General features: G+C 50.2%; 1 protein-coding gene across 5 annotated transcripts in view; it reads right to left on the bottom strand.

Moving 5' to 3' along the window:
- The window catches only part of ETS1 (ETS proto-oncogene 1, transcription factor), a 77,693-nt gene that overhangs the window by 7,612 nt on the left and 42,964 nt on the right, over positions 1 to 27,117 (bottom strand). For 3 of the 5 annotated variants that reach the window (XM_074927388.1, XM_074927391.1, XM_074927389.1), the window contains 5 exons: positions 17,065 to 17,184; positions 16,285 to 16,485; positions 12,758 to 12,835; positions 11,586 to 11,834; positions 7,874 to 8,134 (listed from right to left, as the gene is read on the bottom strand). In XM_074927388.1, the coding sequence (XP_074783489.1) occupies positions 7,874 to 8,134; positions 11,586 to 11,834; positions 12,758 to 12,835; positions 16,285 to 16,485; positions 17,065 to 17,184 (909 nt within the window). The remainder of the gene's footprint in view (positions 1 to 7,873; positions 8,135 to 11,585; positions 11,835 to 12,757; positions 12,836 to 16,284; positions 16,486 to 17,064; positions 17,185 to 27,117) is intronic. The other 2 variants (XM_074927390.1, XM_074927392.1) reach the window with 2 other exon arrangements.

Below are 27,117 nucleotides of genomic sequence, written 5' to 3'. Positions count from 1 at the left end.
ACACCCAAATCGGGTTAACGGAGAAACAGTCTTAGAAGACTGACACAAGATCATGTTTATCACCTGGCACCAATTTCTCTCCTGCCCAACCAAAGAAGAAGGATTTTTTTCTTAATTCCTTCCCCAGAATAAGTCGGATGGAAACCCATCACCTAGGCACCAGGTTCTTGGGGAAGCAACTGCCCTCAAAATACCCCTGGGCCACCCTGGCTCTGTGGGAGCGTTTCAAGGTTTGAGTGTCATTAACCCTGAGCCAAGAGGCCGGCGCAGTTCACACTTGGTGCTCACAGCTCGGCTGCCAGCTGGCACAGAGAGGTGTCGGGAAACCCAGCAACTCCTCGCCCTCTCTCCAGCAAGCAAGGTAGGGCTCCTGCCACTGCACTGGGTGCCACTCTGCTGGGTATTTTGGGATTTTGAAGGAAGCGGTGTCATCCTCGGAACAGGGATTCCCAAGGTCTATTCCAAGCTGCCTGCAGGACACGTGTAAAACCCCAAATTCCTTTGTGTTGGACAAGCAATTATGTCAAGAATGTGTTTACTGCAGGGCTTGCAGGCATGTCTCAGCTCCTATAAACACACGCCCTGCCAGAGGGGAAGGCAGAAGAGGCCCTGCAGACACCACTGTAAGGTGTCAGCCAGGCGGGTGATGCTCGAGGTGGCAGGAATCAAACCCTGGCACATGCCCGAGCCTGCGTGCCCGAAAACAGCTCTGGGGAGACCGCAGGGTAGGAAGGTGAAATGATCAGGGAAGGGGTGATGGAGGTCCATACATCATCTGGTGGGCCAGTACAGCTGTAATTAGTGCTGGGAGAGCAATCTGCAGTAATAAGCTGCTTTTGCTCACTCTGCACACCAGCAAGGAGCTGCGAGTTATTTTTCCCAATGTTTAAAATGATTTCACGGTGACCTTTGGCTCGGGCAGAGATGCCACCCCGCCAACGCCGTGTCCCCAAAGCTATGAGGGCAGGGATGAAGCTGACGGCCTTGTCTCAGTACCCAAAACTTCCACCCCCGCAGGAGCTGGGAGCAGCGCCCATTTTCCATCCTTTCTGCTTCAACTCTTCCACTTGTCCCTGGTCAGGGCTGGAAATCCCCACCACGACACCTGGTCCAGATTGTTTCGCGGCACAAGCACGCACCGACCACCCCACGGCTGGCATAGTTCGGCCGGTGTATCCCACCACGCGACCTGCTGCAGAATCCCAGAATCATCTGGGTTGGAAAAGCCCTTGAAGCTCCTCCAGCCCAACCATGACCCTCACCCTGACCGTTCCCAACTCCACTCAGTGCTGGCTCAGCCCGACTCTTCAACCCCTCCAGGGATGGGGACTCCCCCCGCTGCCCTGGGCAGCCCATTTCAAGACCCAACAACCCCTTCTGCACAGAAATCCTTCCTAAGAGCCAGTCTAAAATTGCCTTGGTTATCTCCAAAAACAACCACCACTGGAGTGTTCTCGCAGGCTGTTTTTTAGATGCAGCCCCGAGCGTGGGGTGGAGGGACACAAGCCACCTTTTAGGGCGCTGGTCCTGCTGTGCACATCCAGGGACTTCTCAGAGCGAGCCCAGCCCAGGCTGGGGAACGGGGGCAGACCCTGCTCCACAAAAGACAAGGGTGGTGAGATGTCTTCCCGCCCTGCCACGACCTCCAGCACTCGTGAAGGCTGCTAAGAATAGTGCCCGCCGGGGCCACAATGGGGGCCCTGTCTGGCCTTGGTGGCACTGAAGGGACTCCTTCAGCAGGGACTGACACACTGCAGGAATTCTCCCGCGTCAGGGGGAAAATATGCCTCTTAAACCGGATGATAACTGGCTGCTCTAGCCGGAACCGTAGGCTGAGCTGTGCCTCCTCCACACCAGCCCTCCGATGGCACCCGTGGGTGTCCCCAGCGCCCAGGGTTTGGTGCCACGTCATCCCTGTGCCATCCTCCCTTGGCTGGGACTGGAGGTCTCCTACAACCTTCCTACCCAGCAGCTCTGGAGGGGTTTGAAACCGCTTCCACCAGTGTGGTGATGGTGGTACCACCCGGCTGGGGCAGACAGGCATCCGCGCCATGCCCAGAAACGCGTCATCTGCACTCTCTCTCAAGACAGTTTCACACCCCCACCCCTCTCAACGGCCTCTGTTTTGTTTTCCTTCTTTCAAACAACAAGAAAAAAAAAAAACCCTACTGAAGAAAAAAAAAGGGGCGTACCTATGCTTTTCACTCTGTGGTTTGTGGTTCCAACTCAACAAAACAATTGGGCACAGCAGTGTCTCCAAAACAGCCTTCGCCTCACTCATGTGCCCACCCTGCCCAAGCCCCCGTCACTGTTGCACTGGAGGTCCCCAATTTCTCACACTGTGTTGGGCGATGGCAAAGCTCATCCCCATCACTCCCTCATTAGGCCAGGCTCAAGCACCTCCTCCCAAGCTCTGGTGCAGGTCACGCCACGGTGAAGTGCCAGCTTTGTATGGGTGGGAGGGCAGCGACGGAGCTCGGCTGGAAGCATCTCCAAAAAGAAGGCATGAAGAAAGCAGGGAAGCCCCCAGAAAGCACCTTTCTTGGGGAGCCACATGCTTTTTGGTCATGCTTGTAGACAGGAGAGCAGCCAGGCAGGCCACTGTGGGCCAGTTCTGCTTTCCTGATGCATCAACTGTTTCGAGGAAGAACATGCTGGGAGGACTGGTCTCACTCCAGAGGCATCTGGCAAAGCACAAGAGGTTTTGCGAGCTTCACATCACCCCCTGAAGGTGGTCCTGCAGGCCAAGAGCTGTAGTTTAAATGCTCCAGCTCGTTGCTCGAAGGAGAGACAAAGCCTCTGGGGTGCAGAGAAGGTGCTGCCAGTGGCTGCAGCAGCTCTGGTGAGAGCTGAGGTGCTGTCACGGTCGGGCAGCATTGCGTGGGGCTGATTTCACTGTCATTTGCACATGTCTGGCAGGTGGAGCAGGAGCCACTGAACCAGCCCCGAGCCCCACCCTCGAGCTCCCCACCTTGCGGAGGCGAGAAGGGCTGCTCAGCCCAGGCAGGCGCCGCAGTGGAGGCAGAAAGCGGGCAGGAGCCGCTGGCTGGTCACACTTGCAGTCACCCTGCAAGGGCAGCTTAAGGGTAGGACCCAGAGGGAGAGAGTTAACACTACCCCCTGCATCGCCCAGGGAACTGAGGTGCTGCTGCGCTGCTTCTGAATCCTGGGGCAGCTGACTGCATCTCCAAATTCCCCTAACTCAATATACAAGTGGCTATGGATGCACATGCAGGCACGCTTCTCCAGAAGTGCAGGCAAGCAGGCAGGAAGGATGCTGATGTTTCTAGAAAAGCTGCTGCACAAGCTCTGGATGTCAAGGGCAGCCAGATCACTGGACCATGGTGGGAGAGGGGCCCAAAAGGCAACATCTGGTGGATTTTCAGATGCTGATGGCCACAGCACAGCTGGGGAGCCTGCTGGTGGAAGCTTCAGGAGCAGCACGGGCAACAAGAAGAGGAGAAACAGCACACAAGCTCTCTTGAAAGAGACCCACTTTCTTTGGCACTGACCTGACTTTCTTGCAAAACAGCAGCTGCGTGCTTTCACTTCTATGTCACAGATAAGCATCGCTCAGAAACGGAGCCTTGTTGAAGGCTTCAGGCTCTGCACCACAGACAATTCAGACAGGGCAGATGGGTTTAGCAGGCAGATTTGGGCCCTGTCGATGGGGTACTGCGAATGCTGATAGCAAGGATCAGGGCTGAATCTAGCCTGGGCGAAACCCTTTGGTAGACAGAAGCGCTCCTGGGTGCTGGGGTGAGATAGCATCTGCGAGAGGTGGCTATTCCCTGCACTACTGCACTATTTTCAGTCTTCAGGGCAGCATGACAATGAAGATAGCATCAATCTGTTGCTAAGAGAAACACTCAGGTCATGTGCGGTATTAGCTGGGAAGGGGGCATTAACTCTTTAGGTGCTGTAAACAGCAACTTCCCAACCAGGTCGATAAGAAAGGACAGCATCACAAATGCAAACCCAGCCTTGCAGAGGAAGGCTCACAGTTCGGGGCATGCTCGCTTCACCTTTCTTATCCTTCTTTCCTCCCTCTGCCTCTCAAACACGAGGGGAATGGCTCTGCTCTGTCTGTTGAGCTCCGCAGAGCAGCAGCCCGGCCCATCCCAGCTCTGGCAGTGTGGCAGTGCAGACAACACCCTGCGATGGAAAGCCCTGGCCTGCACAGACGATGCTGAGGTCCTACGTGTCACAAAACAAACAAACACATCTTGGCTAGAAACCCATGCAGGTGCTTTGGGGGCACCCAAGAAAAGCCAAAACCACTTCAGCCCGGACTGGCTATCGCCAACCACAGGGGCAGAGGGAGGATCTGAACCACTGCTGGACCGGCATCGCCAGGAGGGCAGCAGCACAAGTAGGTCAGTGTAGTGGAAAAGCAAATGTAGGACAGAAAGAGCAAAGAAAAGACCAATGTGGTCAGACCCCCACCACAGGCCCTCTGCACGGGCTGCTCGCTCCTCGACTGCATTTATCCATGGGGTGTCAGGTCTCACAAGAGGGGCTGGAGGCCGCAGTACCCATCGGAGACAGTGGCTTGCAGGATCCAGCTATGGCACAGCTGCAGGTGGCATGGAGGCAAAGCTGAACTTAATTTAGCCCTGCTGGGCTCAGGTATGGAGGAGTATATGTCCACGTGCCAGCATGCACCCAGCACGAGCCACCCACCCACACCAAATGCTGCATGAACGAGGGACCTTGAACTGAGCTCAGCTAAGCCAGTGTGAGGCTGAGCCTGCAGAGAAGCTGCATCCAAACACACCATTTACCCAAATTTAATAGATTCATTCTGTCTCTGTTTCCTAGGTTGTGTCAATAAAAAGAAATAAATCTGGCTTAATGTAACACTCAAGCTGGCCAAGCTTTGAGAGAGCTGGCCCCTAAACCAGAGGTGTCCAGAGCTGGCCCTCCCTGCAGCTATGGAAACTGAAGTTCATCAACTCCTGAGCAATTACATTTCTCCTCAAAAAAGATAAGAAAATTGCATCAACCTCTATCTGAGCAACCATGGCAACTTGTTAAATTAGGTCAAGATGTGGGGGCAGATAACGCAGCTTTGAAAAGCTGCTTGCGAGCTGAGTGAAGAACACATCAAACGCAAACAGAGCTTCCGCCAAAATGCACCTTCTCACCAAAGCATGCGCCTCTTAGGGCAGATACCATCAGAGATGTGCCGCGGCTGCGATAAAGCACTGTGCCACCTCCCTGGCCCGCTGGCAAAACAGGCCCTCGGTAACAAAACCTGAACACTATTGTCGAGTTCTTAAAGCCAAACCAGAGAGCTCTGGAGATGAAGGATGTGATGTCCCAGGTTTCACCCTTCCAGCCTGAAGAAGTGAGAGTGGCGGGTCTGTTGGGTGCCCCACGGGCTGGTCCCTGGCGGTGGACATGTGCTCGAGGCATCATCTGAGTGAGACTTTGGGACCCTGGGCTGGTAATCCCCTGCTCCGCTCAACTTGAGGCTCCACCTCCTCACCAGAGCTGCAGAGCCCAGACTTTAAGTTCCTCTGCTTTAGCTGCTAGACAGCACTTCCTCCCCCGAGTAAAGTAAAAGTAATGTAAAGCAAAGCATAAAAAGAAGAACCTACGAGTTCTCCTGCAAATCCCCACACCCCTTGCTCAGCTGGCCCAAGAAAGAGGTCCAGCACTTCTCAGTGGCCAGCCTGCATTTTATTATTTTTTTTCCAGAAATACACCAATACAAAATAGTTTTGAGAGTGCCCAGCTCTCCTCCAGTTTGTAATGCAACATGTTCTCACTTGTGCTTGCTGTGACCTGCTTTCACAGCAACCCGGCTTCGCTTTGCACCCACGCTGGGCTCCCTTTGCACAGAAAATGTAAGGTGCTGACAGGTCAGTAAGCTTTAAAAAGGGACAGAGGACATCTCTGGAGTCATGTGCCTGCAAAGATCATCTGTCCAAAGATTGCTCCCAACAGTAAATGCAGGCTGTGGTGGTTTGAGGACTGAATTATTGCTTAGCAGCCTTTGGAGCAAGCAAGCAGAGCTCCAGCCCAAGGATTTCCAAGTGACTGCTGATTCTGGAAACCTCTGATTTTCCTCTCTCCATTTAAAGCTTTTCAAGTGAAGCAATGCAAAAAAAAAATAATCAGGCACTCCCACTTATTGATCACACCGAAATGCCTGGGCCAAGGGATTATCTTTCCGGCTCAAAATGGGGTTTGAAATGAGGCAAGGGAAAATGTTATGCAGTGCAAAGCGTTTGGAAGTGTGCTCTGGCATTGCATTAACCAAAGTCCCCCCTTCCTGGTGGCAGGAATCCAAGGACACTCTTTGGGGTGCTAATACTCCTTGGCAAAACACAGGCTCCAGCCGCCGACTTGGGCTCCTCGCTCGCAGAGGGAGCTGGGAACACCACCTCTCTCCGGGGGCGGCTCTTCTCCATGAGCTACAGCAAATGTGGAGGGAAACGTCCAGCTTGGAAAATAAAACTCCTGGTTTTGCCAGTGCCTCCGTGCCTCAGTTTCCCCAGCTGTTAACATGCAACCAATGCTCCTGCTCAGGCACTGGGTACCCAAAACACTTCCACAAGCCATAGTGAAAGGCATTATCAGGAGAAAATAGGAATAAAAATTGCAAGTTCTGCTCACTGGTCTCGTCTCTTAGGAACATCACCTTCTGTGCCATGGCAGAGGATGGTGTCCTGCAGCACGGCCCCTCCTACCACTCATGCCTCTCCGCACCACATCCCCCAGGCAAAAACCATTCAGGAATAGCAGAGCACACTTTTATTTTGCATAGACTTGGTTTAAACAGGCTCATTCAGCAGGCAGAGCTGAGCTTTCTTTCTAACTAAAGCTATAGTAACAAACCACTTCCTTTTTTACACATAGCTCCTAAAATTATCTCTCCACCTCTCCTCCCCTCTGCATCTCTTCCCCCCTCACGAAAAACTAGATATCAGCCCTAAGATGAGCCATGCGTGGGAGGAGATTTCAGGGACAGTCACACCTCAGGATCTGCTCTGAACCTTTTGATGATCTTTATCTGCACAAACTATTTCCACGCTTGGCTCCTCTGGGCCACAGCTGCTACCAGCTGGGGCAGGAGACATCAGTATGTACAAGGGAAAAGGGAACTGGCAGGAGGCTGCCCTGTGAATTTTACTTATAGTACAGGGAAAAGACATGGCACAGAAGGACTGGAAAGGATTATCTCAATTTTAGCTGGAAGCTCCATCCCACCAGGTTCCTCTCCAGGGAGATGCCAGATTGCTGGAGGGCTGACATATAAAAAGCTGGAGTTTCCATGGCCTATCCCCTTCTCATCTCTCCCAGTGCAGGGAAGGGAAAATGTTTGGGTCTGCTTTGGCACCATCCCATCCCTGCCTCTCATCAAGGTAAAGAGCAAAACCAAGTGCTTCCTCCCTGGCAAAAGGGGAGATCACTTCATCACACACAGCAATGCCAGAAATGGAGCCGCTCCTGCCTGAGGCAGGAGACCACGAGCAACTGGCCAGCAGGCTGCATAGAAGTGTCAGCAGGGGGAAACGTGGGCTTTCTACTATCTTGTGTTCTCAACACAAACCGGGCACCAATTCCTTCCAGACTCAACCAGGAGGCACCAAATGCCCAGCGTTCAGTCAGGTCCTATATTCTCCATGAGGTCTGGAAGGCCCACGTGTGAAGGACACGCAGCCTCGGGAGGGGGGCTGCATGCTCTCAGCTGTGCCCACATGCATGTGTCTGAGCCCAGAGACACCCCAAAACCCCTCACTCACAGCCCGCTGAGATGCTGGGCAACCCAGAGCCCCTGGAGGCTCTGCCCTCTCCCCAGATGGAGAGGCTCTACCCAAGGCGCTCAGCAGAGAGGCTGTTTTCCTGAGGAGTGTGACCCTACCTGTGTAGCCAGCAAGGGCAGCAGCAGGAATGACAGGCTTGTCCTTGTTCATATCGGCCCGATCTCGAACATAGTCCTTGAAGGTGCCCTTGGGCTTGTGGTTGGGCAGGGCGGTGGGGTAGTCCTCCGAGTCGAAGCTGTCGTAGGAAGGGACACGCTGCAGGCTCTGGAAGGAGGACTGGCTGCTCCAGGACTGCGTCAGGCGGTCGCAGCTGTCGTAGCTCTCTATGCTCTCGAAGGAGTCCTGGCCGCCCAGTTTACCTGGTGAGAAGGAAGGACATGTGAGATGGGCTTGGCCAGCACAGGGATCCTTAGCTTGCCACAGCCAGGAGAAGGATGTTTTGCCAGCCCGCTGCACGGGCAGAAGGCAACTGGGCAAATGTCACTGTCCCACCATGCCTTCTCTCCAAACAAACTCGAAAGTATGGCCTGAAACTGGGATACTTTTATTATCTTTGTAATTCAGAGCAAGGCTACCTGAGCCCCAAAGAAGTTCAGGCAGCAAAGCAAGGCAGAGTCAGGGGAAAAACCCACTCTCTACACAAGACTGATGCCTGGGGCTAACTGGAAATTGTCTCCTGTTTCAAAAAGTCAACAGCAGAGAAATAATCCACTTTAGACAGATATTCAAGGCTCAGTTCAGGTGCCAGGACCTCTTGCTGCTGAGAGATATGGGTGTCCAGTAAGTCCTGTATTATATCTATATAAATGCCTCTCAGGCATGTTCAAGGGCACTGGACACCCAGCTTCTATACTTTTGATGTTTCCTGCAAAACTATACAGCAGCCTTTTATTGCCATATGTTACAACCAGCTTCCACCCCCAAATCCCCAAACAGCAGCAGATTTGATGGAGGAGGAGAGCAAAAGGCTGAGAGCTCAAACAGCTATTTTTCCAGTTCTGGTAAGGTGAACACAGCTGGGTTGTATCAAGGCTACTCTCTGGGGTATTTTTAGTACAGACCAGAACATGAGAGGACAGATCCTCAGCAGTGCTGTGCTGATTTACACCCACTAGGGACAGCAGAAGTATACCCTCTGTACTTAAAACTGAGAGCTAAAAAAGGATCCAAAGAACAAACTGAAATTGCTCTCTCTGATCTCCCGTACACTGACGATTGCTCAACATCTTTACTGACAAACTAAGAGCGTAACAGGATCATTCAAGTTCACTAATTTCCCAAACTGGGCTAAAAACAGCTGCTGGGATTGTGCAAGAACTCCTGGAGAAATTTCCACTGGCAGAGCTACCCGCAGCTTGGGCCCAGATAGTAAATCACAGGGGAACAGGAACGTGGAAGGATGCTGGCATGCTCCCCCAAATATTTGTTGTGTTGTAGTTTGACGAGCACTTGCTGTGAAAAGACACAACTACCGTGGGCTCTGCCCTGATTGCTGGCCCAGAATCATCTGAAGTTTGGAACCGTTGGCTTGATTCTGCTGGTAATATCCATGCTTCAAAGTAATTTTATTTTTTGCTTTTAGTTTTTTGAGAATTTCCCAGAATACACTTCAATCACTTCCTGAATCCTGCCAGGGGGAAATTAACACCGCTTTGTGCATGTTCATTAATTGGCATAACCACTTCCCTGAGAAGTGCTGCAGCACAAGCTCGTTTAGAAAAGGAATTAAAAGTCTGCCAGATGAACAGCCACCGTGTCGGAGACGTGACTTGGGTCATTTATTTGAAAATTCACCTAAATTTGACCTAAACGTGAGCCTTTGGAAAAATCACGCCTTGTACCTAGTCAGGAGAAATTTGTTAAGAGTTTGGCAGCTATACTCTCCAACCAGACGCCCTCACTGATAAGGCAAAGTCAAACAACTCTGGTGGGACCACAAAATTAATTCCTAAAGCCCACACAAAGAAAGGCAAAAGGCGACTGTCTGGAAAACCTTCATCCTGAATTTCACACTGCTCGAAGCGCTTTACTTCATGGCAGACTAACCTTTTAATGCAGGGGAAGGTAAAGATGTACATAAATATAAATAAAGTGGACTCTGCTTTATATTAAGGCTTCTTTATACCACTCTGGGAGGATTAATGCCACCCAAAGGCCCTTCTACATGGCTGAAATGGAGCGTTAGTGTAAGCGCGGCCGTAGCCTGTTGCATTTCTTCAACTGCAATCAGTATGTTAAAGTGTTTGCTAACACCAGGGGCCCTCTGGTCCCCAGCGCTGAGTTAAGGGCTCTTTCCTCCCTCCCCTAGAGCCTTTTTAGGCTTGCCACTGAGACAGGCTCCAGGTACAATTGCAAAAGCATGCCTGAATCATTGCGTTTCAGTGACAATTATTACGAAATCACCTATGTTAAAGAAAAGGTCAAGAAAAGGGAAAGACACTGATGAAAGACAGCCAGAAAAACAAGCCCAGAAAGAGGAGCTTACCTAAAATTGTAACACTGCTGCCCTTTTGGCTCACTGTATCGTCTAAGTCACCTCTCTCCTATTAACACTCAGCCAGCAGCAGAAGCAGAGGTAATAATACAAATAACAACTTTCCTGTCATTAGCTCTCCCAGCTTGGAAAAAGAATGAGAAACTTAAAATGAGCTCCACTGAGCAACACGTATGTGATGCGGACCTGCAAAGGGGCTCTAGCTTCCACAGGGAACCAGCACATCTTCAGCTCTCATTGCTGGATGAATGGGTTTAAATGTTCAACATCAAACCTGGCTCACAGCAACACATTACTATAATGAATTTTAGGCATGGGGACACCTGGATTCTATTCAGGGCGCGATCGCAGGCAGGTCAGATCTCTTCCCCATGCCTCAGGTTCCCTACCTGGAATCAGGAGATAATGATAGCCCTTTGTAAGTGGCTTTGAGCTCTATGGATTAAACTTTTGCTTTGAATATATACCGTGAGCCAGATCCTCAGCCTTGCATTAAGTGATGTAATTACAAAGTAGTCGGGCATCTGGGCCCCATGTGTTCAGAATTTAATAATATTAATTGAAAAGGTATTTGGGCTCAGATCCTCAAAAGTGTTTAGGTGTTTAAATCCCATCATCTCTAACAGGAATCATGTATCTACAACTCTTTGGAGATGTAGTGTTGAAGCACAAGGATTCAGGGGGTCCTTCAGCTCTGTTGCTGACTGAACCCATGGCATCTGCATCTCCTAACAAAGCACAGGGCTTGGGTTCATCAGAACAGATTATCAGTTCAAGCAAACAGCCATCAAAATCAGCAGAGAAAACAGATAAAGACTCTGGATCATCAAGTGTAAAACCCTTCAGAGCCTTGGACAGTAATTCCTGATGAGAAGGTTGTGAAGAATTTGTGGGGTTTTGCCTGGTCTCCTAGGAAAATGAGATTTATACAACCACACAGCAGTCTGTCCTCCCTAATAACCTTAAAGCCTATTTCAACTTCATTCAAGTCTGACATCAAAGTACAGACCCAGAAATGCTGTATTTTTGCAGATGTTGTAAAAACAGGCAGCAGAGTAGAGAAAAGAAAGACCTTCTTCATGTTTTCCCTGGAGAGAAAGGCAGGGAGGGCTCAAAACCATCAGGGAATCCATCTGGAAGTTCAAGGCTGTAAAATATATCTGTTGGGAAATGGCTTCGTTACCGGCATTGCACGGCTCCCTGATGGCCTGGGTGCCCCCAAAGCACTATCTCCTACAGAAGGGAAAGCAGCACTTCTGTTGATATAGGTAGAATAGCAATAACCCAACCAAACCCTCGGAGATCCTCAGCTTTACCTCGGCTGGCACGTCCCATGCACATGTTATCTGGCGTTACTACTTCTTGCTTGATCGTGAAGTAGTCTGTCTGCAGGGAGTCTGTCTGCACCGGGTCACGCAGGATGACCGAGGGATAGTCATTCTCATACTTGAGGGACAGGAGCTCTTCCGAGCTGATGGGATGGAGGGTCTGGTAGGACTCTGTGATGAAGCTGGGCTCGGAAAACTCGGAGGGAGGTACACACTGTGCATGCTCGATGCCATAACCTGCCGGCAGAACAGAAGCGTCAGAAAGCCACCCAAACTCAAAGAGCTCAAAGAAACTACAGTGCTGCTCTCTCCCCCTCCAGTCTCCCAAAACACCCTGAGATTTGAGGTCTGCAGTGCAAGAGAAACTGCCTTTGGATATAAAATACCTGGCACAATCGGGCACTAATTTCGAGTAAGGTTTCGAAAAGCTACAGAGAGGTGGTGTCTTATAATTGCAGCAATTTAAAAAAATAAGACATCCTCAACCATCATCAGGGCGCTTTATGCCAAGCGCCTCTCGAGCAAGGTGCTAGTGGGAAAAAGCTGGAAAATCCTGAGGAGCATAGTCTTAGCAAAGGAGACATCGGGCAAAGAACCACTGATGATTGTAATAGATGAGTCACTTCCACAGTCACTTCTCCTCACTGGCCAGAGCCTGGAATCCCAATTCAGTGAGCTGTTTCTTTTTGCTGGTTCATGAAATACATCACAGATTTCAAATGCCCTTAAAGAACATCTCCAAACCAATGGCAATGGGATGTGCAGGAGTCCAGATTGGTGACTCATCCCTTTCCTTGCTCGGCTCTTACCTCAGCTATCCAGAATTAAGCCCTCTTCCCCCATTCCCTCCCTTCTTTAGTAGGTTTTTAAAAAACTGCCAGTGTTCTGAAGTGTTAAGGTCACTCTTCACATCCTCCGAGCTACAGCTTCAAACAAATCGTGTTTGCAGATCATGGCACCTCAAAGCAGTCACCAAAAAAGGCAGATGGCTTCTAAATAAACCCAAACCACTACGAAAGACAAAATTACACACTTTGCGTGCTCTGCCACGACAGAGCAACAGCTGCATGGTGCAGTCCTCATGTGATGCAGGCAAACCTCTAATAGGTGACACTTTCAGGCCTGGAAGCACCAGAATGACACTGGTAATTGAGACTTACTAATGAAGTAGTCTGAAGTATAGCGGGATTCTGGATATGTTGTATTCACTCCATTTGCTGGGTACGGTTTTACCTCTTCTGCAAAGAGGAAAGGAAGGAAATGTCACATGTCCATAGGCATACTGTGCTTCACAAGACTTGCTGTAACACAGAGAGGTCTGAACTTCCTAAAATGCTCCTCTCCGGGTTGAACTGGGATGTTCAAAGGAACAGAAATCAGTTAGGAGATGAAATCCCACTGAAACAAGTGCTTGATGCACTTGGGTTCCTTTGGGAATCCTTGCTGCAGGCATGTCCAAGTTTAAACAAAACAAAACAAAACAAAACAGCAACAACTTTCTCAATCAGAGGGTCCAGGTGGTTCTGAAATACTAGTTGCATAATTTCCTTGGTTGCCTTAATTTTTGTCGCCTTTCATTCTATTGGGGATTGCTTATCACGCTTACACATACGAGCTTGTGAAAAAGTTCTGTCATACAAGGACAGCTGTTTTTCTGAAAAAGCCCTCAATTTTGGACCAGCAGTAGATATGTGCAAGCAAGTGGGTAACGCATACCAAAACCAGCTCCTGCAACCACAAATCAATGCTCATTCCCAGCCTACACAGCACCTTTTACCTTGCACCTGATGCAGGCAGAAGATCCCATGCTCAAGCTTTGCCGCACTGTCCCTCACCCAGCTCCTGACAGAGACTCCACCATGCATATATATATATATATATATATATGTGTGTAGCATGCAAAATTTTAGCCTTTCTATAGGCATAACTCACTGAGAAAGAGCAGGTAACACATCAAAGCATAGATTCACTGCTTTCCATTGCTTTTTCTGAGCACTTCGGTTCTCCTGGGCTTGGCGCTGAATTTGCTTTCCCATGTAAAAGCCACATGGCTCCTACCCTGCCCAGTTTTTCCATGAACACCTTACTCATTCCAGCACGGCATGTGGGCAGAGATACCGGCATGGGAGATTTTATTTTCTTTGCAGAGGGTAACCAAAACAAAAAACACGCAGACAACTTCGGGTTATGTTTATTTCTGCTCAGGCTAAAGAGAAGCAAACCGAAGATAACGCACGTTCGCTTGCAAGGAGCCTAATTTTGGCCCTCTCTCCTGGGGATTGCAGGGTGGAAAATATTCTGTAACAAAAGGAGTTTTTGTGCAAACAAGAGAGACCTAATGAGAAACGCTCTTTTCCTCTCCCCACGGTGTCTGCCAAGGGGCAGGGTGGGTGACCACAGAGAAAGAGAGCAACCTTCAGCTATGCTTACAGTCAAATGGAGGGCACTGCTGACTGCTGGTAACTGAAGAGGTTATTTTAGGAAGAAATTTGGAAAAATATGCCTGAAAATACCCAAATCCATGCAAGGAAAAGTCACCCATCTGCTGCCGTTTTTAAACCCTGAACAGCCTGTGGTACATGAGTCACTCTCAGAAAGTGCTCACAAGGGAGGCATGTTAGCTGAAGGGACAGCAAGGTCACAGCCTGTCCCAGCGTGACCCCATGCTGGCGGTCACCCCGCTACAGGTAAAGCCAAACATCTGGGGGTTAATCACCACTCCCAGCATCAGCACCCCCATGTGATGATGGTGGGTGACTGGGGAAGATGGAAGAGACAGGGACTGGCAAGCTGGACCCTGCCTCACGGTCGAGCCCGGGGAAACCATGATCTCTTCACACATCACATCCCCAGCTGCAAAGTGGTGGAGACAACCACCTCCTCCTGAGTGGGGAGAGATGTGACAGGGACAATTTTGCACGTTAGGTTGGTACAGCACCAGCACAACAGAACCCAGATTTTGTCAGGGGCTGGGAGATGTCCTACCAGTAATGCGAGTCCCATGACTTACATGGAACAGAAACTAGTCCTTGGAGTGAGGCTGGTTAATTCTTGGAAACTCGTCTTAGTTACTCTCCAAATACTTCACAGATACAGCCCTTCTGGGAAATGTGTTAAGAACCCACCATAGCAGCTAAAGCTCAGATAGCTTATGCAAGAATTAACAAAGCCACCAGTAAAACTGAACATAGAACGAAGATATTTTGGTTCCCAGGGCTACGCCAACCGTGCTGAGACAAAGGAATTCAGCTTTCTTCTTTTTCACCCTTTTGGAAGAAAAGCTACAACAGGCATAAAGATTTCCAGCTTCTTTGCAAAAGCTCCTCTCTGTCTCAGGCCTTTTGCATCCTTGTGGCTGCAGCATCCTAACACCTGCATGGGTCAGTGCTGTAAGGAAACACGATTCCCTACTTTACTGTGAAACTACAGCACCAAGTTCATCTCCCCATGCCTTGGGGAATCTGCAGGAAGAAGCAAACCCAGCTCTAATGCCTCAGTCAACACCTGCAGCACGTTGCACCCCTTTCTAGCGGGTTACAGCCTGAACAAATGAAGAAGGGCTGCAGGAAGGCATAGCTGCGTTACAAGCAATGGCTTATACCAAGGAGAAACTGGACTGACCGCAACATTTTGCTTTGTTTGGTTAAGCTGCTTGCTGTTGATATAAGCACTCAATAAAAATTATGCCAAATGAGAAGAACAGAACAGATATAGAGTCAAAGACCAGAAAAACAGCCTGTCATACACAGACCCTGGGAAGAGCGTGTTTACCTTTTGCAAACCACAGGTAGCAGTAAAATTAGTAATCGGCAATTAACATCCATTTGTCAATGGTTTCCTGGAAGGCATAACTTTGCTCCCCCTCCCCTTCCTGCCACCAGTACAGGCATAACCAGTACAGACAAGCATGCAGGGTCGATATGACAGCGCAAGGGATATTCCAGGAAAGCAAACTGCTCTGCACAAAAAGGAGCTAGAGAAAGAGCCCAGATTTGCTGCTGCTCCTGCTCGTGGCTCAGTGAAAGGTGTTAAGCTCTTCACTTCCTCTTTTGAAACCATCACAGGTGAAGTGTCGCTTGGGCATCCAGATGCTATGAAAAAGCAACACCAAAATCAAGGTGTGTCCCCCCAATCAATGAAAATTAATGCCCTTGAATACTGTCATGCTGGGACTGGCAGAGATGGCTTCTCCTGTGGGGGACACAGCCACCTTTAGCAAAATGCCATTCCACCTTTTGGGAGATGAAACAAAGCAAAGCAGCTTCCAATCACAACTGGGAAATTAGGGTGGGATTTTGGTAGTATTGTTGTACCCAGTTCCACCAGAGGAAGTAGTAAAATTCACAACAGGAGTTGAACGAACTGAGGAAGAATGCTTTGGAAAATCCCACCGTCATTTCCAGGCAGGCAGAGCGTCCCTGCCTGCTGCGGATTCCTGCCAAGCGGCCGGCGCAAACACCCTTCCTCTTTCAAGCAGTGCCAGGATTTGCACTGCCCACTCCCGGTTGGGATGCCCATTTGAAATCCTACTGGAAAGTTGGGCTTTGAAAGCTGCTTTTATTGGGATTAAAGCCCACGGTGAACACCTAATTGCAGAGCCAGACTGCAAGCCAAGGGCTTTGCAGAGGCCCAACATCAGGCTACCCAGGACGGCGTGAGCCATTCACCCTGGAGGCTTTTCACTCACCTTTCTGCAAGATCTCCAGGTGTTCCCAAAGGATATCTCCCACAAAGTCAGGCGCTAGCTCCAGGAAGCACTCTTTGCCCAGGGCACAGAGGGCAGCTCCATTCATGCAAAACTTCTGGAAATCCACTCCCTTCAGGCTAAACTCGTTCACTGCCCACATCACCCAGTCCCGCACGTGCGTCTCCGTCCACTGCTGGGGATCTGCACCAAGGGGGTGTAGAAGAGATCCATTAATGAGCACCCACAAGCCATTTCCCCAGGAAAACAGGACACAAACAGTGCTACACACTTGCACAGCCTCATCCCACAGAGACGGGCAAGTCCACTGGCAAAAGGGTAAAACGTGGTGGGGGAACACCAAACCTCATACAAAGGAGGAAGTTTTGGATCTGTTTGGAACTTCTAACCCCTTCTCTGCCCCCTTCTCCCACCCAGTGCTCCATCTTGCTTGGTTTCTCCCAGTCATCAGCCTCTAGTAAAGGGTCCCTGCTGTTTCTCTGTGTAGTGGAGATGCCTCCAAAGGAGCAGGTCCCCAAAGCTGCAAGAGCAGCAAGGTCAGCAGGACAGACAGGCAGTCGGTCAGACTGGTGTAGTGCGCAAGTGGCACTGAAAGGTTCTGCCTCTATGTCCAGATTTTTCCAGCTGAAGCTACCAAGAAACAAGGCAATACTACGTAAAGAGAATCAACAAAAGAGATAGCAGATGTGGAGAAGGGCAGCTGGGCAGGAGGACACAATCTCTGTGGCTACCAGGGTTGCTCGCTGGGAAACCACGTCTTACCTTTGGGGATTCCCAGCCGCTGTTGTTCTTTCGCGAAGCCACTGAAGGTGGCTTTCAACGCCTGAGACATCATTTCTTTGCTGCTGGGAGTTAATAAAGGCACATCCGCACATTCCATATCTGAAAGAAGCAGGAGAGAAAATGGCCATAAGGATGTGGGACTGGAAAAGATGACAGGAGTCATGCTGGCCATTGAATTGCCAGAAAAACGGAGAAATCTTTTTTTTTTTTTTTTTCTTCCTTCAAATGTTCACACCCAGACCCTCTAGCCCTACACCTAAACCCTGCAAGTCCATGAGTCCATTCTTAAACACAGGAAAAAGAACCTTGTGCTTATAATAAGCCTGTACTTAAAGGGCATAAACAAGCCATGTCTGGCAAGCTAGGTTACATGGTGCACATGGTCTCCCTACAAGTCAACCACGTGGAAATTCAACGGCGATATCAAAAGACTTTTCCAGACATCAGCCTGCTGGCCTTCATCACCCCAGGTGGCGTCTGGAGCCTGGGAGATAGCTGAGCAGCTCCAGACGCCAGTGAAGGTGAAGAGTCCCACACCAGAGTGAGGAAGAAAGCAGGGAGAAAAGCCTCTCTGAATTACCGCTCCACCTCAGGGCATCCCAGGCCAAAGAAAAAGAAAAAATTAATTTTATAGAATCACGGGCTATCCTGGAAAAAGCTGACAGCAGGCTGAGGCAGGATGAAGAACCGGCAGAAAACCGATTCGAGGAGGGAGGGAAAACAAAGAGCTGGAAAATCCCACATTAGCACAGAGTTACATCATGCGCAGCCCATAGCACGGAGCGACGCGATTCGGAGTCAGTCACTGAACAATGCTCAGTCGCCCCCGTGGGAGAGCGCAGGGCCAAGCCAAGAGCCGGGCCTTGGAGTAAGTCCTGATGAGAAGCAAACCTCTTCCTTTCTTTTTTTTTCCCTTTTCCTAATTTATTTGGAAGGAGGCGGATATTTGTAGCCAAAGAGTTTCATAAACAAAAGCAACATTGAGAAAAAAAAAACCTCGATCTGAATAAAGGTTTGGCTGTTTTTCATATATTTTAGGCATTCTTGAAAAACAACTTTCACAGAGAAGGAAAGCCTCGTACAACCGCCATCTCAAATGACTGAACTTTATCCGTCTCCTATATCAATCTTCCACCTGAGGCTGGTTTAGCACTGGAGCCTATTGGAAATTTTTCAATGAAAACTCCTCTCAGTGGAAAAATGACAACATGCACAAGCTCTTCCAGTGTTTTCATGAACGTCTGGATGTTGACATCAAAAATCAAAGAATTCTCTGTTTTGTGGAAACCCCAGCCACCTCAGCTTAGGCTTACCATCACTCTAAATTAATTTAAGCTCTGATTTAATAAGCCATTATACCTGCGAAATGTTTCAAGCAGCGTTGAGTGCACCCCTAATCCAACGAGACAGCGCTGCAGCCACCGAGCACGGGCAGCCCAGTGCAACAGCGCTGCTTTCCAGTCTGACCCAGTCTGGGGTTCCTGCTCCACTCGGGTCCTCCACAACAAGTCCAAACAACACAGTGTTGGGGTTTTTTTGGCAAGTGGGAATCGGGGGGTTGGGTCAATAAGCATCCACATGCAGCTCTGTGGCACAGGGTGAGGTTGACCACGCTGCAAAGCGTCCCCAAATCATCAGCTGGATGCACCAAATGCGATTCCACTGCCAAGCCAAAACAGAGCAACTTTTCTGTCTCCATCTTTGCACCCTCCACCCATCATCCCCAGATAAAAGACATGCAAAATCACCTCCTCTACCTGCAGCTCCCTCTAACGTTAGTCACCAAGGCACTCAAGTAAGTAATGATCTGCGGGACTCTTTGCTCAGGTGGGACTAGTAAAATTCCCAACACCAAGCCTCTCAGGACCCGATTCCTCCCCCTAACCCCACCACATAAATCAAGGATTGCCTGCCACAGTGGAAGTATCAGGACCTTCGACAGCAAATAATACATTCAAAGGCTATTTAGCAAATTACACTTCATTATTTACTGGATTTGGCTGGAGAGGGCACGGAAAAATGAGCAGCCACCCTCACTATCTCTGTTCTCCATCTGCTGCGTTGAGATAACACTGGGAGAAAGTGGTTCAGTGCCCCTTTCCCTTCATCCTCATGTTACATTTTAATGCTTTGCTTTCTGTGCTCTGTGGTTACAGGGACCACCCAGGAATCCGCTCCCCTCCGCCGGCTGGTTAAACGGCAGTTCACTGCTCCCGCGTGCTATGGGAAGATGAGTCAGAGTTAGGCTAAGAAAAACGTTTCTAACCCCCAATTTTTACACTGAATCACTCGCAAAAACCTGTGTGGAGATGACCTCCTTAGGCAAGCCATGAAGAGCAGCAGGGCAAGGTGAGGTGCGTGCAAAATTGTGGGTTTATTTCTACAATACAAGCGAGTACCTATCACTGACCCTCCTTGTTTTCTCTTGCAGGATTCATGGGGTTGGGTTTGCACATACCCAGCGAATCAATTTTTCAGTAGCAGGGGATAAGGTTTCGGTTTAGTAAGGTGAACGCTGAGCTCTGCACAAACAGTATGTCAAAACAGGGAAGACTTAAAAGTGATTCCCAGTGAGAGGTCATCAGAGAAGCAAACAATCTGTTTCCAAATTAAAAAAAAAAAAAAAAAAAATTAAAAAAGAAGTGCCAGAGGACGGTTTCTATTTGAACACCAAAATAAACCAAAATGTGCATTTCAAGGCTTCTCCCTCAAAATACATTGTACTCGGCAGATTTAGGATTGAAACATCATCTACTTTTTTCCTGTTAGACCATAGTTACTTGTTAAAAATTCTTCAGAAGACAAACCAGCCCAAAAGCCCCAAGCCTGCTAATGCTTGCAGAAGCCTTATTTTAGTCAGCAGTGTCCCACATCTATAGAAAAGCTCACACGTGTAAAACTAAACATGTTTATAAAGCTCTGCATACGTGTTTGTGGACAAGTCTCAGCCGTGTGATCTGAAAGACACGGGGGGGGGAGGGGGGAACAGACAAGTTTTAATCGAAGTTTTGTCTCTGCTGGTTTTGAGATACGGAAATTACTTAAATATCATTTTCTTTGTTAATCCTCTGAGGACCACGATGGGCTTTACCCAGTTCTGCCCAATGCAGCTTTGCTGGGTGCAGGGGAGCTGCTTCTCAGGAAGCAGAATCAAGCCCTGGTGATGTCCCCCAGTGCCCACAGACGAGTCCTTCACCTTCAGCCTGGGATGCATAAAGGTCACAGCCAAGCAGAATTTCGGTAACAAAAGCAACCCGGGCTTAGCTCCCCCGGTTTCAGCTTTCACTGCCATCTGAAACCTGTTTCCAAGATTTTAATCAAATCTTGCACAAATAAAACGTCTCCTTTTGTGTACCTCCTGCTGTCCACAAAGTACACACACGCATGCATGCGTGCACACACACGGGCTCCAAAGAAATGTACGGGAAGGAGTGTCAGCCAGCACCAACCCCAGCTGTTACACCTAAGCTCGGTTCAGAAATTTCAGGGTTTTAATCCGAAAAGCAAGCGCAGCAGCAGGGGCCAGGCGACCACAGCGTTGGATCCCAGGCTCTGTTTGCTGTATGGGTTTTACGACGCCCATTAAAGCCTCATCGACTCGGCTGCCACGTGCAGTTTGCTGCCTAGATGCCATGTCCTCCTCTTGCTGTTGCTGCACTGACTGGGAACTGCATTTGATTTTCCTCCTGGGAGACCAGGCAGGGTGTTATGGTTTGATTTTTAAATACTAACAGGAGTTGCAGTTGCTCTGGAAAATTATGTCACCAGCATCTCCAGCATCTGTAGAACAGAGATAAGTAATTTGCCTTGCACGGTGGGAAGGCAGAGAGGGACATCTATTCATCTGGCTGCAGTTTTCCAAAGCAAGGAGGGATCTGGGGGCTCAGTTTAAGACCCTGGAGGCTTCTCAAAACGGGATCCCTATTTTTCCTCCAGCTCCCCAACATCCCTGGGGACAGGACTTCAGAAAGGCAAGAGGATAACAACCCTGACCCTGCTGAGAGCCAGCGCTGTATCTCCATATGAATTTCATGCTAAGGGGCACCTGCCCAAAACCCACCACCCCGCTTGTGCTAGGTGGTTGCACCAACAGACGTGGAGCCTGAGAGAAATCCAGCCAGCAAAGGGATAAAAGAGGCCAAGATCACAGAGTTCATCTCCCAGTCAAATTCCCAGTCTGCTCTCCCCAGGCTCTGCATGTATAAACTATTTCTACGCATCTGATCTTTTTAAAGGACTACGATTTACAAACTTTAGGGATTTTGACCTTAAAATGCAAGTTACTCCGCTGCACGCCAAAGCATTAGCATCTGATTGCATAAGCAAAATAAATGGCAGTAAAGGAAAAAAAGATGCTCTGAGCAGGAGGATGGGAGTAAAGTCATTTTTCACCCGAGTTTCCACTCGGGGTCAATGCCTCTTTAAAGCTCCCCTCGGCCACTCACTTTTTTTCCCATCAAAAGCCCCAGTGTGTCCTTGTCTGGTCTCCGCTACTTTACCCAGTAGCCTGCATGTAAATGGATGTACAGCGGGTCAGAGTGGAGCCAGCTGACCCAGCGGCCTCCTCCCACCCTTGCTCTGATGGATGGACACCAAGGTCAGGAACCCAATGCGCTGTTGTCTCAGGTAAAAGCCCGCTCCCTGCCCAGCCTCCTCATCCTCCCCTTCCCAGGCCTGAGACTAATCCCGCAGAATGCTGAATCAGGAGGATTTCAGGCCTTTTGGTGGCATGAAAGCAGCACGGGAACAAGTTTGGAAGCAGGTATGTGTTGCTTTCATTTGCAGAGAGTCAAGAAAATTCATCTCTCTGGGACTGTGCATCCCAGGGCTGCATGAATTTGTGCCTGTCTCCCTCAACAGACCTCAGTCCTTGAGCCCTGAGCCAGCTGAGATCCTCCCCTGAGCCCCCACGCAGGACAGCCACCACCCCTGCCCCACCTCAAGGTATCCACAGCCTGGGATGTCCCCCCACCCCTGGATGTCTGCGATGGAGGAAGAAGAGTTTCTCAGAGGCTCCGAGTTTCTCCTGCCCTCTTCCCACGTGCCCACAGCAAACCCGTGACCACCAAGCCCCAGTAGCCCTCATCTCCAATCTACACCAAGCCCAACGCTGCCCAAGCTCATCCCCACACCGCGCCAAGCCCCCTCAATCCCAGCTTTCACGAGGACCAAAACTAGGGCAGAGTTAGTGGTGGAGGAAGCTGAAATGCAGATTTCCCAACATCCCCCAGCTGGCAGGGTTCAGCAGCCGAGAAACCTTTCTCAGGATAAGAGGAGGCTGGGGAGAGGGGGGCTGAGAGCCGAGACCCTTCCCACGCTCCGCGTCGAAGCAGCCCGGGCACTGTGGAGGCACCATCTCCTCATCTCAGGTTTCCACCACCACCATCAGGCACCTCCACTCCCCCAGGGCAGCTTTGCCTTTCCCAGGTGCCCCCTGCTCTGGAGAGGGGACGCCCGGGCAAATAACCCCGGCTGAGCCCCCTGTTATTTAGGCAGGATTAGGCAAAAATTTGTCTGCACTTTTGAACTGTTTTCACAAGCGTTGCCTCTCACTCCCACGCAGGAAGCAGGAGAGAAGCCGGCCTGTTCCAATTAGGGCTCCTCGGACCGAAAGGGCAGCAAAATTCAGGGGAGGGAAAGGGAAAGTGGGACAGAAAGCTGGAAAAAAAGGGAAGAGAGGAAAATGTGGGAAGCAAGGATGGATGGGGAGAAGGAGTGAGCACAGGGATAGGTTTTTGTTGGGGATGTGGGGATGGGATGGGAGGAGAGAGGCAGAGAACCAAGCAGGATGGAGGGGAGATGTGGTTCTCCTTCCTGCAGCAACTCAGAGATGGGCCCTGCTTCCCTCTTCAAGGAATGGCACAAAAAGCACAGACATTTGCTATTTTAATTTAAAATAAATATATTTCTTTTTTAAAAAAAAGAAAAAGAAGTCTTTTTTTTTTTTTTATTCCTTCAAGCAGTGAAAAATAAATACTCTGAGATGAAAGCTGGGCTTCAAGAGAAAAACAAGAGAGGAAACCGAAAGCCCACACTGCTTAGCGCTGCAGAAAGCACAACAAAGCCGGCTTTCTTCCGGCATTCAGCAGCTTTCTTATGGAGATGTGGTGTGTCATGGGGGTGAGCTCTTCCCCTAAATAAAAGGCCTGAAAACTGTCTTCCCTAAATGCAGATAAAAGCATTTCTTCCAGGTTTGGACTCTCAGCACTTAGAGCATCGAAGGGAGCGAGGAAGGGGAAAGGTTAAGATGAGGGTGAGAAGTCAGGATGCTCTGCTCAGCCCCAGGCTTCGGTGTAAATGTCTGTAAAATGGAGTCATCCTCACTTGGGTGCAAGCTTGCTAGAAGAGAGTGCTTGGAGTAGATGTGTCCATGAGGAAAACTGGACAAAGGAACAACCAAAAGCTGAAGGAGGGTTTGTTTCAGCTCTGGGTATCTTGCAGCTGGTGAGGAATCAGGCACCAGCACCAGCAAGGTAAAAGGATGCTTCAACCACTACCCTGACGCTATCAAAGTCGCAGGCTTCGCCATCCAAGCCTGCCTGCTGCCCTTGTTCAGGCTTCTTTCCGCTCCCTCTCTCTCTCCCCCAGCTTTATAATGTGGGTGTTGGATGGAGATCCTGGGAAAGCGGCATCCCCTGCAGTCCCAGGAGCTCGCAGGGGAACAGAGCTTGGTGGTCAGCTTGCTCAGTCCTCCCCAGCTTTTGTGGGGGAGAGGAGAAAAAGAAGTGCTAGAGAAACCTCTGGACCAAAGTTAAGCAAAACCACAAGGTTTGAGTCAACGCTCGCTGCAATTACAGGAGAGTTTCCCCAGCCTCAGCAGGCAGGGACAGGACCTACAGTTCATATTCCTGCAGCCACCAAAAGTGGGGCTTCCCTCAGTGGAGGGCCTCGCTCTGTCCTCCCCACTTTTAAGCTGCTGGAAGGAGCACGGATGGATAAAAGCAAGCACCAGGAAGATGCAGCCACCTCTGAGGTTGGGGAACGTGACTACGGTTTAACAACGCTCATCAAAACTATGCGAACCAGTCAGCAAAAACATTTTTCCATCAAGATGAAGCAACAGCAGAGGTTACGCTGTGCTACGCGGCTGGCGTGGTTTAGCACCACCGTTAACTCAGCACAAGCCCTCCCCTCTCCCCGCAAAGGCAAAAGTTCTTGAACCACCTTCAAAACGGCTCCTGTTGCTTTAGATTTAACAGCACTGCAGTTTAAAACTTGCGCAAGCCTTCCCTGAACCTGCCAGCCTGCCGGCAGAGTTAATTAAACTCGTGCAAAAGCCGTGCGGAGGCTGCGCTCGCAGGTCAGTGCTCTGGAGATAGCCACACACCAGGAGGCTGCAGCCAATGTCGAGGCAGCAAGAACATCCTCCATGTGCTCCAACCACTCCTGCGCGGGAGCTGAAGCCTCCCCTTGAGGTGGTCAGGCCCTTATCCTTATCGCCCTTCACCCTCCCGCTTTCCCAATCGAACATCACATGAGCCGGGGCGTCCCCTCTGAAGACAGGATTAGCATCTCACTTTCAGGCTTGTTTGCCTCGGATCCTTCCTTAGCAGGGCTGGGAGGACACTCCCTGCCTCACGCAAACCTGTGAGACATGCTTCCCCTGTGATAATTCGCTCTAATCCCCGCTAACTGTGCTGCTAAAGAGCTCTAATCCCCATGCACAGGCACACACGCACTAATGGGAGCGTGGGGTGGGCTCAGCAAAGCCTGTAATGGACACCCAGCCCTGACCGAAAGGAGGTCAAGTGTAAATAGCAAGTCCAGGTCATGCCTGTGTCAGCTGCCCCACATCAGTGCTCCGGCTCCGGGAGATGCTTCTCTGCAAACAAGCGGCTAAAACCCGGCTCCTCACACCCCGAGTCCCAGCAGTGAAGCTCAAATTGCTCAACAGCAATGAGAAAAAAAGATTAAAAAAAAAAAAAAAAAAAACACCTCCAAAAACCCAGCGATCCCCACCAAACAAACAACTAGATATTCATTTGCTTTCTTGGAAGGGTGCCCGAGGTATTCAAATGGCTCACGCCTGGGACCAGAAGCCTCTTGAAATTCCTCGCTCTCTTTGGGCTGGGCTGGGAGCCCTGCAAGGCCAGCCAGGCTGGCTTCACCGCCCAGGAGGTTTCCACAGCCGCAGGAGCATGGCCGGAGCCCTCCCAGAGCAAATCCCTGGCTGGGCTTCGGTGCTCCACAGAGGGGACAGTGGTCCAGGTCATCCACACCCAGCGCTTCGCACCATCCGTGAGAGCGTACACTTCTTTCCAGCCAGGTTAAAACCAGGATTCCTGCTGTTTTTACCTCAAATCACTGGTTGACGATGCCATTTCTGGCATCTCTGATGAAGAAGTGATGCAACTGGAGGATCTGTCCCAAGAGAAGGATAAGGACGCATTGCAGTACCTTGACATAGATTTACCCTGGGGCAAAAGCACACGTGTGATGCTACCAAGGTATTACAGTGATCACACCCAAACAGTTCAGACTGAGCATTTCTCTAGCCAAACCAGCCCTCACTCTCTCCTCCAGATATTAATCTCCCTCTCCTTCATCATCCAGGGATACAGACAGACATACAGTGGGGATTCAGCTCCAACGCCTCCAGCTGCTTGCTCTGGGGAAGGATGAGGCTGCCAAACTACACGTGATAGTATCCCGGAAAAAGGAGAGCAGAGATTTTGCAAGGCCGGGTTGAGGTTAATGGGCAATGAGTTGTGCGAGGAAGATGCTGTCAGGTTCAGAATGGTAAAAAGGGAAGGCCGAGATCTCTTGGCAGGGCTGTCCCCTCACAGCAGGGATAAGGGCCAAGGAGCCTTCATTCACACTGAGCTCCTTCATCACCCCACAAAGAGATCCCAACCCCTCTAAGTTGGCTCAAAGACACCTGAAGAACACACCATGCCAACACATTTTATGAGCAGCTCCACATGACCTCACAGCTCGTGATGCTTTCATTGCGTATCCAGTCACGTGAGACAACTCCATGCCCTGAATGAAAAACCAGTTATTTGTGCTGCCCAGCACCATAATATGACACACTTCTTATGAAGATAGACTCCCCAGATGTCCCTGCTGCTGGGAGCCCGCTGGTCCCAAGAAGGAGCCTCAATTATCCTTGCCTCAGGAAGGGATTAGACATGCAGACGCTCAGCCAAATGCCTCCAATGTGTCTGTACCAAGGAATTCCCCAACCTTCACTTGATTTTCAGGCCAAGTCCTGCACAAACTAATCCCTCTGTGTCCTTGCCCCGAGGCTGAATCAAAGCCACGTCATGCCAGACACGAGGGTACCACATGGCAGGACACAATCTGAAGTGCCCTCAAGCTAGGATGATGTTCAACCCCCAAAATATCTCCCTCCACATCAAAGGCGCTCTCCTCCACTCACCAGCTCTCTCATTCATAAATCAAGAATGTTTGTTAAATCTGGAAGGGCTGGACCAGCTGTGGAGACACGTTGCTGGTGTCCATACAATAGAATTGCCTATGGGTCATGAGTGCCCGCGGATATTCCTGTGGCATTCCTCACGCCCAGGCCATCTCCACATGATGCAGAAAGCACGACGCCAGGGGTGCAGATGGGATCAAGCCGATGACGAGGAAGGGAGGCTCAGCAGCTCTGGGTCACCTTACGAGCACACATGCTGCCCCAGGGCGGCAGGGTACGGGGGCGAAGCTTGCCACATCGCTCTGCAGCTGCAGATTCCTGCCGCCCATCCCACCCCCACCTCCGCAGCCTTCCTGGCCAACCCTTCCCTTCAGGGCAACGCCAGCCAGACGTACAGCCAAGCCGGCAAAAAAAAAAACTCAAACGCAGCCGATTGCTCAATGGGAGGGTGCAAGTTGCAGCGTATCACATCTCCCATGGATTGCAGAGGTAGCGCTGCTGCCGCCTTACCCAGAGAAAGCCCTTTTTCTAATATCAGCCTTTCAATAGCTTTGTTGTTTTTTTTTTTTCCATACAGCAGGGAGTGTTTCAGCTCTGCCCAGGAAGCGCAGGCAGCACTCGATGAGCAAGGAGAGGACGTGCAAGGGGGG

The sequence above is a fragment of the Athene noctua genome, chromosome 26 (genome assembly GCF_965140245.1).
Source record: "Athene noctua chromosome 26, bAthNoc1.hap1.1, whole genome shotgun sequence".
Lineage (NCBI taxonomy): Eukaryota > Metazoa > Chordata > Aves > Strigiformes > Strigidae > Athene > Athene noctua.
The sequence above is the reverse complement of the archived record's forward strand: the minus strand, read 5'-3'. Positions and strand labels throughout refer to the sequence as shown.